Below are 17,165 nucleotides of genomic sequence, written 5' to 3'. Positions count from 1 at the left end.
TGTTCTTATGTTCAGACATTGTGTCTTTTGAATTAAACAATGTTCAAGGTCTGTACTACCAAGTTACTGATTTTTTCCTTTATTCATTCGTGGGATGTAGGCGAAGCTGGCAACGCCAGCATTTGTTACCCATCCCTCATTCCCCTTGAACTGAGTGACATGTTAGGCCATTTCAGAGGGCAGTTCAGAGTCAACCACATTGCTGTCAGCCTGAATCATGATGTGGAGATGCCGGCGTTGGACTGGGGTAAACACAGTAAGAGTTAACCTGCTGTTAAAACTCTTACACGGCCTGAATCATCACATGATTTCCTTCCCTGCAGGACATTAGCACATTGTATGGGTTTTTAAACAACTTCATGGTCCCTCATTACTTTTCTTCCAGACCGATTAGCTGAATTTAAATCCTACCAGCTGCCATGGTGGGACTTTAACCCAAGTCCCTAAACTTCTGGATTATAGTCCAATGACATTAATACTACAGCACAGTCTCCTCATCACAATTCCATCCAATGCCCCTGTTGGCTGCCTTGGACCTAAATGGCCCCGAAGTACATTTACTATCTCTTGATAACTTAGTTTTAACTTTATCAATTTACTTTCAGCTCATTGCTTCCTGCCTCCAGCTTGCCACCTCTGCCGACTCTTCAGTTCACCACCTCTCCCACTCACCCTGTCCGTCACTGACCCTTCCAATAGCTGACCCTCCCATTCACCGGTTCCCTCTGCCACTCCCTCCCGCTTGTTGTTTCCCTCAGTCAAACCCTCGCTGCGAACGAGGGCTCAGGAGAGGAGCAGAAATTGAGAGAGGTGGAACAGGAAAATGGTGAGCAGGAAGGTTGGGGAGGAACGTGACGAGTGGAAGGCAGGCCGTAAGAAGGCAGGTTTGGGAGGAAAGTGGTGAGTTGGGGAAGGTGATGGGGTGGGAGAGTCAGGAAGGGAGGCAGTGAGTGGGAGGGTTAGTGAGAGAGATGGTGAGTGGGAGGGTTAAGGAAGGAGGCGGTGAGTGGGCGGGTTGGGGAGGGAGGTAATGAGGGGGGTCAGCGAGGGAGGTGCTGAATGGGAGGATCGGGGAGGTGGTGAGTGGGAGGGTCAGGGAGGAAGACAATGAGTGGGAGGGTCAGGGAGGGAGACAGTGAGTGGGAGGGTTAGTGAGAGAGATGGTGAGTGGGAGGGTTAAGGAAGGAAGCGGTGAGTGGGCGGGCTGGGGAGGGAGACAGTGAGTGGGAGGGTTAGTGAGAGAGATGGTGAGTGGGAGGGTCAGGGAGTGAGGTAGTGAGTGGGGGGAGAGGTCAACGAGGGAGGTGCTGAATGGGAGGATTGGGAATGTGGTGAGTGGGAGGATCAGGGAGGGAGATGGTGAGTGGGAGGGTCAGGGAGGGAGGTGGCGAGCAGGAAATTAAAGCTGGAACAGGTACTTCTCCCACTTTCAAGAATTTGCTGTTTATTACAGGGATATGGCCTGGGAGGGATTGTTGTCAGTGCAGACTCGATGGGCCGAATGGTCTCCTTCTGCACTGTAGGGATTCTATGATTCTACCTTGGCTGCAAAGTTGTCTTGCAGCTGGTTTGATGTTTCTCTGATGAACTTTGATGGATCTCTCTCCAAGGAAGCAGCTTTTGCTGTTTTAGAAAGACAGAAAACATGGCAGTGTTCATCATGTGACTTGTACAAATTCAAAAAATGTGAGGTGGACTTTTGATTACACTTCCTGGCCAGAATTCTCTGGTCTCACACACTTCGCTACCGCTGCCAGCGAGAATGGTGAATTCGGCGCTCAGCCAAATCTCTTTTCACAGCAGCGGGACTGGAGAATCTCTGTGTTGCCATTTGACACTTCAAAATTCATCCTGTCCAGTTTGAATGAGAAACTATCATAATACAATGGAGGCTTAATGGGATTCCTTGCATCTAATCCACCTTGAGTTTCAATATTTCTTTTGTCCATGATGAAACAGAAATATGAGTAAGCTGGAATGCTCTGTTGTTAGTTCTGTTGTTAGGTCCATCCTTAGAGGTGTGTGAATTTATTGGCTGCTTGTTAATGTCCAAACATAATTAGGTGTTTGCTTGAGACTCAGGACTGTCTGGAATGCTTAGTATCAAGGGTCACATGATTTGCAGTGGCCATTTTGATAGACTGTTTGTGTCCAAAATTTTAAAAGTATTGTCTGAAAGTTCACAATATACTGGAGCATGACATGCATAAATCAGAAAAAAGATACTGGAGAAACCAGAGAAAGAAAGAGCATATGAACAAGAACCTTTCAGCCACTTGAGCCTGTTCCACAATTCAATTAGATCATGGCTAACCTATACCTTTAATCCAACCTTGTTTCTGTAACTCTTCATACACTTGCCTATAGCAAAAGTCTATGAGTTTCAGTTTTGAAATGTTCACCTGACCTCATATTTACAGCTTTTTAGGATCGAGAAAGTGTTTTTGATTTCCACTTGTCTTTTTGAAATGAAGTACTTTGGAATCACCCTGTGTGGCCTAAATCTAATTTTAATGTTATCCTCCTTGTTCTGGAGTTTCCTACTAGAGGAAATAGTTTTTCTCTATCTACTCTGGCAAAATGCTTCATCATCTTCAAGACCTCAGTTAGATGACTCTTTAATCTTCTATATTCAAGGGAGTACAAGGCCAATCATTGCACACTGTTCTCATATTTTAATCACTGTAATCCCAATATTTTTCTTGTGAATCCACCTCCTCTACCCACTCTGGGGCCAAAATATGTTTCCTGAGGTTTGTTGCCCAGAACTGGGTGTAATACTCCAGATGAGGCCACAGCAGAGTTCTGTACAGCTCTGATATAACCTCCCTATTGCAGCCCTCCTGAAATACAGAACAACATTCCATTAACCTTTTAAATTATTTTTGCACTTGTCCACAAGCTTGATTTCTGTTTTTGGATCCATCTCTCTGCTTATCCGTTTCTGACTTTTTGCTATTTAAAAAAAATACTCTGATCTATCTTAATTTCTCAAGTCTAAAGTGGATGACCTCATGCTTTCCAATAAATAGGGGGTGAATTTTCCTGTCCCACCCGCCATGGAAATCATAGCGGTTGGGGGGCCAACCATGCAAAGGTCTGTTGACCTCGGGTGGGATGTTCCGGTTTTGGGGCGAGTGTGGCCAGAAAATCCCACCCCAGTTTTCCCCACTCGCATAATCTATCAATGTTTCCATGCAACTTTCTGCTCCTATCTAGACTGTTTACTATACCACCTAACTTGGTTTGTCAACAAAATTAGGGATACAGCTCTCAATTCCTTCATCCAAGACATTGATAAATACAGTGAAAAGCTGCAACTGCAGAGCAGATCCTTGGGGGATACCAACAGTCACGTCTGCCTGTTTGAGTACCTACCTGTTATTGCTATCCTCTGTCTCCTACCTCTTAATGTAAGATATCTTAGTTGTGTATACATATATACATAGCAGTGGAATTTGGTTTGATCATATATGACTGGGACCTCTACTTTCTTCTTGCTTATAATGATTTTACTGTAGCCAGAAGTAGTGAAATTGATAAAATTGCTCTTTCTCAAGATGCTTTAGAGTGAAATATACCAGGACACAATTTAACTGATTGTGTTGTTTCACTTTTGCTGAATTGCCAAATGTAGGTTGTAGGATGCTTGATTTGTGCCTGTTGATTTACTTTGTCACCATACTGCAAACCAACATAGTCAATACTGTCTTGAGATAGGATGTGGGACAATAGACAAGGGTGGTAGACAAGTGGACATCTGGTGTTTTGTAGCAGCTATCTCATTTTGTGCCATAACTGCAAAGACTGCCTTAGTGAAAACTGACCTATAAGTTTTCTTTAACAATTTGTGGAAAGTCGGGATAAAAAGGATTGATGAAGGTTATGTTTCTACCAGAGAAAGATTGGGCATCAGATTGTGTCTCTCCATACCGATTGCTTAAAGACATTGGCCTGAATCTTTTGGATGGCAGGGTTTCGTTTCCCACCATCTGAAGAGTCAGCAGGGAACACATCTCTGCCAACTCCAAGTAACCCGCCGCCATTTCATGCTTGAATGAGCATTAAAAAGCTGCAGGTGGAAATTCTGCCCTTCACTCAGGAGGAAGTCCCGCCTTAGAGAGCTGCCGGCCAACCTGATTGTCCAGCAGCTGGCCAGTCCCTGCAGCAACAGTGGACTGAAGAAGTCTGGGCACCGGTCCAGTTATGTTAAGGGGTCCCAGGGCAGGGAGGGTAGAAGAGGCCTTAGGGGGCAGGGGGATGGGACAAAGAGGGCGATCAGGGTCTCGGCAGAGGGGCTATAGGGGGAGGCCACCGGACCTGAAGTAGGGGAGAGGGCACCTGACCTCACGAGCGGCCTTCTAATGCAGGTGACCTCCTTTCTGACTTGAGATCCAACCCTGTTGATTTTTGGCCTTCCCCCAGCAAATTCAATCTTTCCTCCAGCCAAAAATTGAGGAAATAGCTCTTAAATGACCAATAACTGGCCACCTAAAGGCCTCAACTGAGGCAAGAGTGATTCTTCTGTCCCAGTCCTCGCCCACCCCAGCATAAAATCATAGTGTGGTTGGGGTGGGCAGGAACCCAGAGGGAATCCTGTCCCTTCAATTTTATGCTCCACTCTGCCTAAAATCTCACCATTTGGGGAGTGAAAATCTCTGGCCATTGTGTCTGGATTTGGTTTAACACATTAATCAGATTACATTGCAACAATATTTGGTTTGCCAGATTCAAGTTGTTTTACATGAACCAATTCCCAATCTAAACCAATATGTTACTTACAATTTATGTGCTCTCATTTTTAACAGTCTCTTACATGCAGGGGTGAGAGTGGCTAAAGACTAAAAAGTCTAAAAATTAGTGGCTGAAAACAAAAACGTCTGACACATTTCTGGCAAGGAATCATGTAATTGTAGTACTTTTTACAATCAGATCACTTCAAATAGGTGGTATAATTAAACTTTAAGTGGGTAAAACATTAGTTTTCCCTTTGTTTACTTTCTATTACCATCCTGACTGTGAACCAATTTGAGGGATTTTGTGGTGCAGTGGGTAGTGTCTCCACCTCTGACCCAGAAGCTCCAGGTTTGAGTCCCACTCCAGGGCTTGTTGGCCAAGGAAGGTGCATTCATAATGTGGTCAAACAGCATGAGTGTGTCAACCTGCAAATCCTTCCAACACACCAATGGCTGTTGGTAAGAGTAGGAGAGACTCCTGTTTAGACATGTTTGATGTGGAGTAGTGACTCTGGAACTATAAGCCCCTGGTGACAGACTAGCGACCTGTTCCAGGAATTACTAGCAATGGAAACAGACAAAAGTCTGCCTTATTATGCGAAGAGAACTGGATCATCAAGACTGGATGAATACATTTATGTATTCACCAAAAGTGACCTCAGTGCTCAATGCAGTTAGTGAATGTAATACAGGATAAGGTCCATACTAACGACGCAACATGGATTTGCTGGATTATCTACCTGTAAAGCGTTGCAAGCTATTTTCCAATGTGACCCCATTTAATTCACTACCTCTTTCCCCAGGGCAAGAAATGCTATATTCGATGGTGGCAGATGACTCAGTGAAGATCCTTTCCCTCCAACCACATTGTAATCTACTCGTTTCAGCTAACATACACTCATACAGTCCTCTTCCCAGCCTACTGCCTCCCCCACACACTCTGCAATCCATCTTCCAATACCATCTTCCTTCACTCACTCATCCCATCCTTCCTTCCCACCCAAACCCACTCATTCAAGCCCTCTTCCTTCTCCACCCTCCTCTTACCTAAATTTCTCCATCTTGTAAGAAGTCTAACAACACCAGGTTAAAGTCCAGCAGGTTTATTTGGTAGCAAACGCCACTAGCTTTCGGAACAGGCTGTTCCTTCGTCAGGTGGGTGGGAGTTCTGATCACAAACAGGGCACAAAGACACAAACTCAATTTACATGAATAATGATTGGAATGTGAGTCTTTACAGGTAATCAAGTCTTAAAGGTACAGACAATGTGAGTGGAGTGAGCATGAAGCACAGGTTAAAGAGATGTGTACTGTCTCCAGACAGGACAGCTAGTGAGATTTTGCACATCCAGGCAAGTTGTGGGGGGTTACAGGTAGTGTGACATGAATCCAATATCCTGGTTGAGGCCGTCCTCATGTGTGCGGAACCTGGCTATCAGTCTCTGCTCAGTGACTCTGCGCTGTCGTGTGTCGTGAAGGCTGCCTTGGAGAACGTTTACCTGGAGATCAGAGGCTGAGTGCCTGTGACTGCTGAAGTGCTCCCCAACAGGAAGAGAACAGTCTTGCCTGGTGATTGTCGAGCGGTGTTCATTCATCCGTTGTCGTAGCGTCTGCATGGTTTCCCCAATGTACCATGCCTCGGAACATCCTATCCTGCAGCGTCTGTACCTTTAAGACTTGATTAGCTCTAAAGACTCACATTCCAATCATTATTCATGTAAATTGAGTTTGTGCCTTTGTGCCCTGTTTGTGATCAGAACTCCCACCCACCTGACAAAAGCTAGTGGCTTTTGCTACCAAATAAACCTGTTGGACTTTAACCTGGTGTTGTTAGACTTCTTACTGTGTTGACCCCAGTCCAACGCCGGCATCTCCACATCATTTCTCCATCTTGCCCAGGCTCGGTTCCTCATCGCTGCTGCAGCTCTTCCTCATTGGCACCACTGCCGGAGATCCACTTTGCTGGGGAAGAGGGAACCACCTCTCTGGGAGATAGGACTTTGGGCCCCAGGGGCTCAGATCCCAGCAGGCTGGGAAGGGCAGCCTCTTTCATGAGGTTGAGCAGAAGATGACCCATTCTCTACTGTAAGTCTGTGAAATTATGAATTGCAGTTTTTGGTAAGAACATCAGTTTGCATAGTAAGAGAGACATAAAGATCTGTTCGTGCTGATATGACTCCAAAGCCACATTCATACTAAAAATTCAAAAGCAAACTAAGCAGAGCCAATAATGCAAATCATCTGTATTATAGGAACAGATATTGGAGAAAGACAAAAAGCTGTCCACACTCCCTTAACATCTGACTCTCGCCCCTTCCCACACACTCGTTTGACCCCAACATTATATCAGCCTCCACACACACTCATCATCCCACACCCTCCCACACTCTTTTAACCCCCAAACACGTTTTTACCCCTAACACACTCTCTCACATCTACTTCACACTCCCTCCCACTCACACTCTCTCACACACACTCACACATTCTCCAGTCACTCACCCACTCAGATGCCAACGGGCCCCACTCCCCAGCACCTGTGCACTCCGGCACCTTTGTTCCCCAGGTCCCACACCCCTCTGCTTTCTGTCCCCCACACTCTGACACCTCCGCTCCCTGGGCCTTGTTCCTGATCCCTGACTTCCCAGCCCTTGGCTCCCCCGACACCATTCCTTGGCTCCCAGCCTTCAGCTCACTGGCTCCGCTCCTGGGTTCCCTGGGTCCCATTCCTCAGTTCCCTTGCCTTTGGCTACAAAGACCCTGCTCCTCAGCTCCCCAGCTTTTGGCTCCTCACGTCCTGAACTCACCGCTGCTGGTGTTCCTGCTCCTCCAACCATCAAGTATTTTTCTCCCACATTGCACCCAATGATCTTCTCACTTTGCCATCATTTCCCAAGATTTGTGGGAGAACTGCCAATTGGTAAAAAGTTCAAAGTTTCTTGCCTTCTGCGCAATTTATGTTTTTATTTCCTGTTCCCACACCTTTCCTATGACACTTTCACAATCACATCTTATTATTGTCACTCAGAGTAACTTTAGAACTGAACGGATGGATAATATAAAAACCAATGATGCAGATTGTGACTATAGAAGTGTCAGTTAAAAACTAGTTCGCAAACAATCCTCAATGTCAGTCAGAAAGACCTATCAATATAGAAAACAATTTAAAAAGGAGCTGAACTAATCAAATCACTTAAAGTGCTTTTGCAAAATTGTTCATCACCATGCTTTTGCTAAGCAATTGAAATTTGTAATATTCAAATTGAAGTAGAAACAAATATAAAAACTAATTTATTTAATGCCACACTGAGATCATATGCTAATAAATACCTTTAAAATTAAAATATTTGTAAAAAAAATAGTTGAAATGCCAATGTCAGTTTTGCAAAATCGTTATTGAATGCAGAATTATTTTGTAGTCTCACAGCATTACAAAGATTATATTGAATGGAGGAATATGCAACCAATACTTCAATTCTGTAAGGACTGTTTTTTTTCTATCATTCCCTCTATTCAAAACATTTTATTCTTTAAATAGGTGCACACATGCATATAGCATGTGCAAAATGTATCTGTGAAAGTACAGGCCTGGCATATGAATATAAGGAAAATTAATGCATATATTTGTCTGTATGTCATGCAGTGTGTTCTATATAAGGAGCAGATGTCCTCAATTCAGCAGGATAATCTTCTCAATTCCTACCGTCAAAGGATTCTTGCTCAGTCCTCACTTTTTCATTAATGTTTACCTATGATTCGACTTACTCTGAGCTTTAGTATGATTAAGCTTAGTGAAACGTTAAAACTATATTTAGGATTATTTGTCTGATTTACCCAACTGGTTTTAGGGGCGTGATCAATTGTATATAGAAGATTTTTATTTTTGTGATTAATGTTGAGTATATACCTTCTTGAACAAATATATTGTACAAATGCATGCCAGAGTTCTCTTAACTCTGGACCAGATGGTTGTGGTTAAAGAATGATTGAGTGATTCATGAACTAATGTTTGAATTTGGGTAGGGCTGATTTTTGAGAGATGAGCAGGAATTGGCCACGACAGACTGAACAGAATTAATAATGGATAAAACTACATATGAATAGTAGGAGGTGATTTATAATATCTTACTTCCCTGTTGACTAAGGTTGTTTAATTACACAAGTGAAGCGCTTTCGCTTCAGGAATTTGTCCAAACTTGTATTCTGTGAAATACCCTTTGAAGGAAAAGAGGTTCACTTGTATAATTAAACAACTTCGGTCAACAGGAGAAGTGTGAGATATTAGCAAACTAAAAGAAAGAACTTTTACAAACAAAGAGCAATAGAAATCCAACAGACTGGGACTGGTTTAAAGAACAGCAAAGGGGGAAAAGAAAGCGTAAGACCTGCAAAAATGAAATTCCAGGAAAAGCTTGTGAGGGATAGTAAGGGGAGCATTAGAGGTTTTGAAGAAACTATTTAGAGAAATGTGATGGCTATGAGTGATTTGGGCCCCTTAATGACTGACGTAAAAGAAATCAGATTTTTAAAAAATCATTCAACCACAATGCTATCAAAGGTCTTTCCTGCTCTCAGCAATTGTCAGTAGTGAACTGATAGCAGAGCAGTGACTGGAGGAGCACGCAGGCGTCATAAGATTTTGATAATTCCACTAATTTTTAGAATCTGTAATATCTATGGATTTTATTCTTTAATCATAGCTTAAGGTGAAGTGGTTCAAATTTGACTTTTTGTTGGACAATTAAGTCAAGTTAGTTGGGGACAGGAAATCAATTGTTTTATGACAAAGCTCCTTTGAATTTTGAGTTGAAGCTATCTGAATGGCCACAATTTGATAATGTGTTTGTTTTTTAAATCAGTTTGAAAGAATGGCTAAAAGCATTTGGGAGTTAAGGTGGCACTACATTTAAGCAAACCATGCATTACTTTAATTGATCTGCACCAGAGAAGGAAACCTTTGTGCTCTGATATTATGATAGGAAGTTGTCTTAACTGTTGATTTTAATAGCTTTCGTGTGGGATTGGGTTAAGATATGTTGACAAGAGAATGTAACTTTAATTATGGCTTTTCTGTAGCTGGAAGGTATTATGCATTTGTTTACGATGGAATGTAAACTGCTAGAGTCTACGACCCATAAAGCAGGGGTTGTTGCAAAGGTGAGGTGACACAAAATGATTTGTGTCCTATAGCCAATTGGGGGAGTGAATTTGGATCTTCTCCAAAAAAAAGGAAGGAGGAATGGGAGACTGGCAAATAAAAGTTGAGAAATTGTAATCCTCTTTGACACAGCGTTACCATGGTTTCTGGGGTATGATTCTTCTGGACACTGTTTAACAATCACTTCAAAGATAAAGAAAGAAGGACACTGCCTGTGCTGACACACCAAGGGTTCCTGGGATCTTGAGAGATGAGAAACTTATATGTTGTCTTCACTGCTTCTTGTTAAGTATATGTAAAACCATGCCGCCTTTTGTTTTACCACTAAGCTAGTCCCAATTGCCCACGTTTGGCCCATACCACTTAATACCCATCTTACCTATGTAGCTGTCTAAATGCTTTTTAAAAGACAAAATTGTACCCACCTCCGCTACTATCCCTGACAGCTTGTTCCAGACACTCACCACCTTCTGTGTGAAAAAATTGCCCCTCTGGACCCTTTTGTATATCTCCCCTCTCACATTAAACCCATATGCTCTAGTTTTAGACTCCCCTACCTTTGGGAAAAGATGTTGATTATCTAGCTGATCTATGCCCCTCATTATTTTATAGACCATTTATAGAAAAGTTTGGAGCTTATCGTTTTTTTTAATTAGAAAGTTTTGTGCCTCAAAACCCTCAACCTTACAGGGTGAGAAAGAGAAAGGTGCTTCTCCAATCACAGGTTTTGTCTTTCTTGTGCATGAACTTCTTCTACTCCTCCAATCAAAAGTTCCTTTCCTCCCACCTTTGCTGCTCCTCCAGAGACAGAATATATGAATGGAGATGCAGCAGAGGTTGGAGGGTGAGAATCAATGATTGGAGGACTGGAGCTGATACTCTGGCACAGACTTGTCCAAAGTGTGGCCCGAGAGCTGAATCCAACCTTCAAGGCCCCCCTATGCACCCCCGAAGCCAGTTTTCAAAATGCTGGTCAAACAGATAGGTTTGAATGGAAAAATCTGCATGGAACTGCTCCTCCAATCACAGGCTGATTATTTCCCATGTTTGCTGCTGATAGGCTCACAAGGGCACAAATCCCACCATGGCAGCCGGTGGAATTCAAATTCAGTTAATAAACTTGGAGTTATAAAGCTGATCTCAGTAATAATGGCCAAGACATCACTAATCGTCATAAACACCCATCTGGTTCGTAAACGTCCTTTAGGGAAGGAAATTTGCCTTCCTTACCTAATCTGGCAGACCATCATTTGACTCCAGACCACAGCAATGTGGTTGACTTTTAACTGCCCTCTGACGGCCACAGAAATGCACATGACCACTCCACAATATCCAAACCTTTCCTTCCTCTCCAAGATTATAGACTGTGCTGTTGCATTGCAAATAATTTCTAACCACTCTCATTAATCTTTATTCAAATTCCTCCAGCCCAGCTACATGCCTACTCATAATAGCAGACTGTATTAGTCAATGTCACCAATGATCTCTATTATTGTGACTATGATTCTCTGGGCACGATCTTACCCGCCATTCATGCCATGCTCCCGCTGCAGCGAGGTTGGAGAATTTGGCAGCTAGCCAAATCTCTGTTCAGTGCAGTGCGATGAGAAAATTCTGCCGCCGTGAAATGTGATACGTTTCCAGCCTCTATCTCTCCTCATTCACACAATCAACTATTTTACTATCCTCCAAAATACTGACACTTTAGTATTGGGATATTCTCTCCTGATTTTGCTCTTATTTGCCTCAGTGAAGGTAATGCATCAATGCCAGCTTAATTGGACTCAGTAGGCTCTTAACAAGCCATCTTGGCTACCCACCATTTGCAAGCAGGTAGCCCTGTTGTCCCTCCAACTCACCTCCTCAAAAATGCTGGAAGCGGAATGGAACTGATACACACCAGCGGAGCTATTTTTAGCCCCTGCCCACCTCCTCGCCAGGCCTAGGTGGGGGCTCAAAATCCAGTCCCAGGTGTCTCAATCTTTGTTGACAATAGCCAGAACTACCATGCTGCATTACCCATTGACTCATATTGTTGTCAGTCTCAAACAAGCATGCTTATTCTTGCAAATTGAGCAAGAGAAACATCTCAGTACAATGATGCCTTTCAGGTAATCTTGTGAGGGAGCTCCACAATCTCAGCATTTTGCTGTGCTCCATTGCTGAAAAGTCTGAAATGATGTTGGCAGCTGGGGCGGGAAGCTAGCGCCAACCATGTAAGAAAGCTTGCAACTGTGGGTAAGATGGAGACCAAGGGATAAAAGTGAAAGTGCAAATTAGCAGCTGCTGCCAACAGTGTGAGGAACCCTGGCAGTCGTGGTGGGGAGCCCTAGATCCGTGTCTTGGTCTGAGGTGGCACTCTCTTATATTTACTATGCAGTGTGCAGGTCAGAAAGGCCCTGCACTCTGTTCAAATCTGTGCTTTGTTTGCTGGTCTGGCTCGGCAATGTAAAGGATCTCATTTGGCCTTCATGTTCAGTGGGATATGGAGAGAAAATGTCTGACAGAATTTCTGCTCTTGAATTGCTATCTTGTGATCTCTATTAAAAAAGCATTATAACTCCAGGAGTCGGCTATGAAGAAACCGTGCATTTATTGCACAAAACAAAAATAAACAATAACCACAGCACAACAGGTACCAACCAGGATTGAAAGGTTAATGGACCCTCTTGGGGTCTTGCTTTATACAGGGATCTGTATACAAGCTCTACCTGGTTAGCTACCAGTTCCCAGGGATATATTTTATTACAAATCAATGATTACAAAACAATGACAAAATACAAATGCAAAAGTTACACTATTCAACATTACTGACGGCTAACACCATCCATTTACCAATAACAACTAAATACTACCTTTCATTAAGAAAGGGTTCGTTATGAGTTATCTTTTCCAGAGCATTGCCCTCCAAATACACCCCATAAATTATAAACCAACAAGTAATAATAACACCGTGTAACAAACTAACTCTATTACACTAAAAAATAAACATTTGAGTTTATCTGTTACCTCCAGCGCATTGCCTCTCACATTTTTCCCCTGCCAGCAGGGACAACCCTCCTTATGTCCGGGGGTTACACCTTAGGGATGTTTGGCTGGAGGGGTAGGGGGAACTACTCTGTCTGGACCTCCCTTCTGGATTTTTCGGCCAGGGTGGTGGTTGGGGGGGGGCGGAGAGAGGAGGAGGAGGGGGGAGAGAGGAGGAAGGGGGGGGTGCTCTCCGCGGTACTCAGTCTGGGCACTCCCTTTTACCAGTTCCCAGGGGGTTCATATTAAACAAACCCAACTGGGAGGTCAATTAGTGATTCCCCATGCAGATCATGGGGGTTATCATATGCACAAAACCATGGATTTGTGTTTGTAGGGATATTGGGTGAAAAATCGATTGTGCACATCACTGATACTTGGTTAAGTAGTTGACGGAAGGGCAACTTGGATGAGGTGTCAACTGAATTGTTATCACAGCAAAAAATTGGTGCCTTCTCGGCCTTTTGGCTAAGATCAAGTGTAGTTATGCGGATGCTGCACTTGGTTGAGATCATTGGGTTGCATTTAAGCTTCATATGTTTCATATGAAGCAATTTTTAAAAGCGGTATCTCGGCCGTTTGGCTAGGATGCAGGTGAGGTCGAGCCTTGGAGGAGGAGGTCTCCGCCTACTCCAATCAGCTTGGCTCATGTAGATCAGGCCCAGGACAGGGTAAATGGTCGCTTGCCCTGTCTTGTCAGCTTGGATCGGAAATGTCTCAACTTGTTGAGACTCTGAATTGGACTTGACTTGATTGAATTGGAAAAGTATTTTAAAAAATTGGTGCCTAAAATTGGGGGGGAAGGGAAGGGAATTAGACAAATGTTTGAAGGAAAAAATAAAATATGATGCGCAGAAGTTAACTTGGGAAGCACAGTTTTGGTTGAGTTTCTTTCCTGATGAGAATCTTAACTTGATCAACAAGCAGTCCAATGTGACCCACTGCAAGAGACAGTGACCACAATAGCACCCACTGCACTGTGGGCTACTGGAAGAGACTATGCTGGCTGCAGCACCCATTGCACTGTGAGTTGTTGGAGGCAGCTCCGGTGTTGTAGCTTTCATTGCATTGTGGGCTACTGGAAGAGACGGTGATGGCTGCAGCACCTAGTGCATTGTGGTCTACTGAAGGAGTCGGTGACGGTTGCAGCGCCCGTTGCATTGTGGGCTACTGGAGGAGGCGGCGATGGCGGCTGTGGTGGTGACCCGATGTTGTTTGAGATCATTAGCGGTACGGAACCGCGTGGATGCGCGCTTGACAGGCGTTGCTTTGTACTCTACGCCACTTTCACCGACCTCTGCTCCACGGACCGAAGGTAATGTGAGGCAGGCTTCTAGAAGGCGGCTGTCTCTGGAGGTAGCCAGGCCTTATTCACTGACTCACTGAGGAGAGACCGGGGTTAGGTCTGCAAACTGGGTCCTTCACTAACTAGGACAAGGGTCCATGGGGATGTGAATAATTCAGATCTCAATTGTGTGTTAATCTTGTTTTGCACAAAGAAGCAACTTAGCTCGAGCTGTGTTTCAGGTGGGCTGGGCTTCAGTAGTGACTTGCCCAGCCACAAGAAGTTCTGAAACTTTAGTTAGAATCTACTTTATGTTTGGATACCCGGTCATTGACCTCAAACGGTGGAGCCTATGGATCAGAGCAACTTATACAACCCATTCCTATGAATTCTAAGCGACTTCATTCAGATTATTAGATATTTAATACAAAAAAAAACTTAAGAAACTGAAGGTTCAGGAGTACACTCCGTGCTGACGGGCACAAGAATGGTGTGTGATATAACCAAGATTATGGCTGGTAGATGAATTCATATAGCTAGTTGAGTTTCTGAGGTGAATTAATTTTCAGTGTAGGCCATATAATCCCTTTTAAGATTATTGAAAAAAACATTTCTGACCTTTGTCCCTCTTAACTGTCTGAAACTTGATAATTGTGAACTTCAGAATGGCATAAATTGGTTGGTGGGGTGATCAAAAAGTATGATGGATGGGGAAATGGGTGAATTAATGTACGTTGAGAGGACTGCATAGGAAATATGGCACAGAAACAGACCATTCAGCCCAACCAGTCCATGCTCAGACTGAAGTAGAAAGAAAGGATGTTGTAAATAGTGCAGTTTTGAAAAGTGTATCCATGTACACCAATCCTTAAAGTTGGCAGGATTAATTTATGTTGTTTTAAGAAAACACTTGGGTTTATAAATAATAACATGATATATAACGGTAAAGCAGTTATGCTAGAACATTACAAGTCATTGGATAGGCCTCAGCAGGGCTATGAGTGCAGTTCACAGCACACACTTCAGGCAAGTAGTATAGACCTTCGAAAAGGCACAGGAGGTTTCCCAGAATGATGAGAGACTCCCATTGTGAGAAGAGGTTGAAAAAAATAGAACTGTTTTCTTGAAGTGACTAAGATGGAGATCTGACTTGAGGTTTTCAAACTGGTGAAATGTTCTGATAGCGTAGTTAGAGAAAGGGTATTCTCTCTGTCAGGTGGTGTCTTGCAATGTATTTGGAATCCAGTGAAACTTGTTGTGATTAAGTGTGTATAAGAAGTGTAAGAGTGAAATGGTTGATCTTTAGCAAAACACAAAAGGAGCAACCCAATAAGTAGAAGTTGATTGTTATTGAAACTAAAGCTATTGAATAGTTGCTCACCATGCTGAATGCACCAACTTGGACTTAAACCTACATTGACAGCCCATAAGATGAACCTTTTAAAATATTTTTGGGGAATATTGTGTTATTTTGTAAAGGAGGCTGTGTATATTTAATTAAGCTGGAAGAGTTGAGGAATGAAGATGCTAAATGCGTGCATTTGTAATGACATTTTGGTCAAGTGGATTTGTAAGTGAAAAAGTAAATATTAGAAATTTGCATGAGGGGATTGGTAGGGACCTGTATTTTCCAGCTGTTAAATTTCAGTGGAATGGTGGGGGGGGGGGGGGTGGGTGGAGGAGGAGGAGGGGGGGTGGGGGGGTGGAGGAGGAGGGGGGGTGGGGGGGTGGAGGAGGAGGGGGGGGGGTGGGTGGAGGAGGAGGGGGGGGGGTGGGTGGAGGAGGAGGGGGGGGGGTGGGTGGAGGAGGAGGGGGGGGGGTGGGTGGAGGAGGAGGGGGGGGGGTGGGTGGAGGAGGAGGGGGGGGTGGGTGGAGGAGGAGGGGGGGGTGGGTGGAGGAGGGGGGGGGTGGGTGGAGGAGGAGGAGGGGGGGTGGATGGAGGAGGGGGGGGGTGGGTGGAGGAAGGGGGGAGGGAGAAGCAGGTAGAAGGCATTAACAGCTTACAAATGTTTCCTAAGTTAACAAAAGGAGGTTATTAAATTTTATTTGCGGGGAGGGGGCAGTAGGAAAGACATGAAACATTTTTATCTTTTGGAAAAGTTTAAGTCCTAGGGAGTGCTGAGAACAATGAATGGAATTGAAGATGAAAGGGGAAAAGGATATGTAAGGAGAGATGTTGAGCTGATTTGTGGTGTTGTGTAAGGAAGACTCCTAAACAGCTCTAGGCTGGGAGAAAGTGAAGTTTGAATCTGCCATCCATTCAAGCCAGAAAAGCCATGGACTACCAAAAGCAGCCTTGTTTCTGAAGCTGCATTGGATTTCCATAGCAGAGTGGAAGAGAATTTGAGGGATCGTGGTATGATATGACTTTATTTAAAAAGTCATCTCACTCCCTATACAAAAAAAAGGCATGGCCTGGAAACCACGTTTCCCTCTTGGATTTGGTTTGCTGAGCAGTTAACATCTGCTGTGGCTGTAACACAGCTTATGAGCAGCAGATTCTGAGAGTTGCAGAAACATTGAAGTTATTTTGAAGATTTAGAACCGATTCTTAATTCTAATGATCCATTTTGAATGCATTGGTTATAAATCGCTGGATGACAAGTCCATGTTCACCTTGGGAAGGGACAGAATTTATTTATTTTGTCCAGTATGTGACTACAATTCCGGCCTTGGGTGACTGTGTGGAGTTTGCCCGTTCTCCCTGTGTCTGCATGGGTTTCCTCCGGGTGCTCCAGTTCTCCCCACAGTCCAAAGATGTGCAGGTTAGGTGGATTAGCCATGCTAACTTGCCCCTTAGTGTCAGGGCCCCTAGCAGGGTAAATACGTGGGGTTAAGGAGATAGGGCCTTGGAATCTATGATTCTAAGTCACATGAGTTCTGCGTCTCTGATGTATTTCAGTTAGTTATTTAACTAATGATCAATGTTTTCATTAAACTGAGAGGTACATATGTCATATAT

At 43.8% G+C, this 17,165-nt stretch overlaps 1 protein-coding gene across 1 annotated transcript in view; it reads left to right on the top strand.

Annotated features, from left to right (window-relative positions):
- The first annotated feature begins 14,039 nt into the window (after positions 1-14,039).
- mrps35 (mitochondrial ribosomal protein S35) overlaps positions 14,040-17,165 on the top strand; it is a 30,470-nt gene continuing 27,344 nt past the window's right edge. Inside the window, exon 1 of the mRNA XM_078219923.1 lies at positions 14,040-14,233. Within this exon, the coding sequence (XP_078076049.1) occupies positions 14,104-14,233 (130 nt within the window). The 5' untranslated portion in view covers positions 14,040-14,103. The remainder of the gene's footprint in view (positions 14,234-17,165) is intronic.

This window comes from Mustelus asterias, chromosome 9 (assembly GCF_964213995.1).
Source record: "Mustelus asterias chromosome 9, sMusAst1.hap1.1, whole genome shotgun sequence".
NCBI lineage: Eukaryota > Metazoa > Chordata > Chondrichthyes > Carcharhiniformes > Triakidae > Mustelus > Mustelus asterias.
This window is presented reverse-complemented; position numbering and strand designations above follow the sequence as displayed.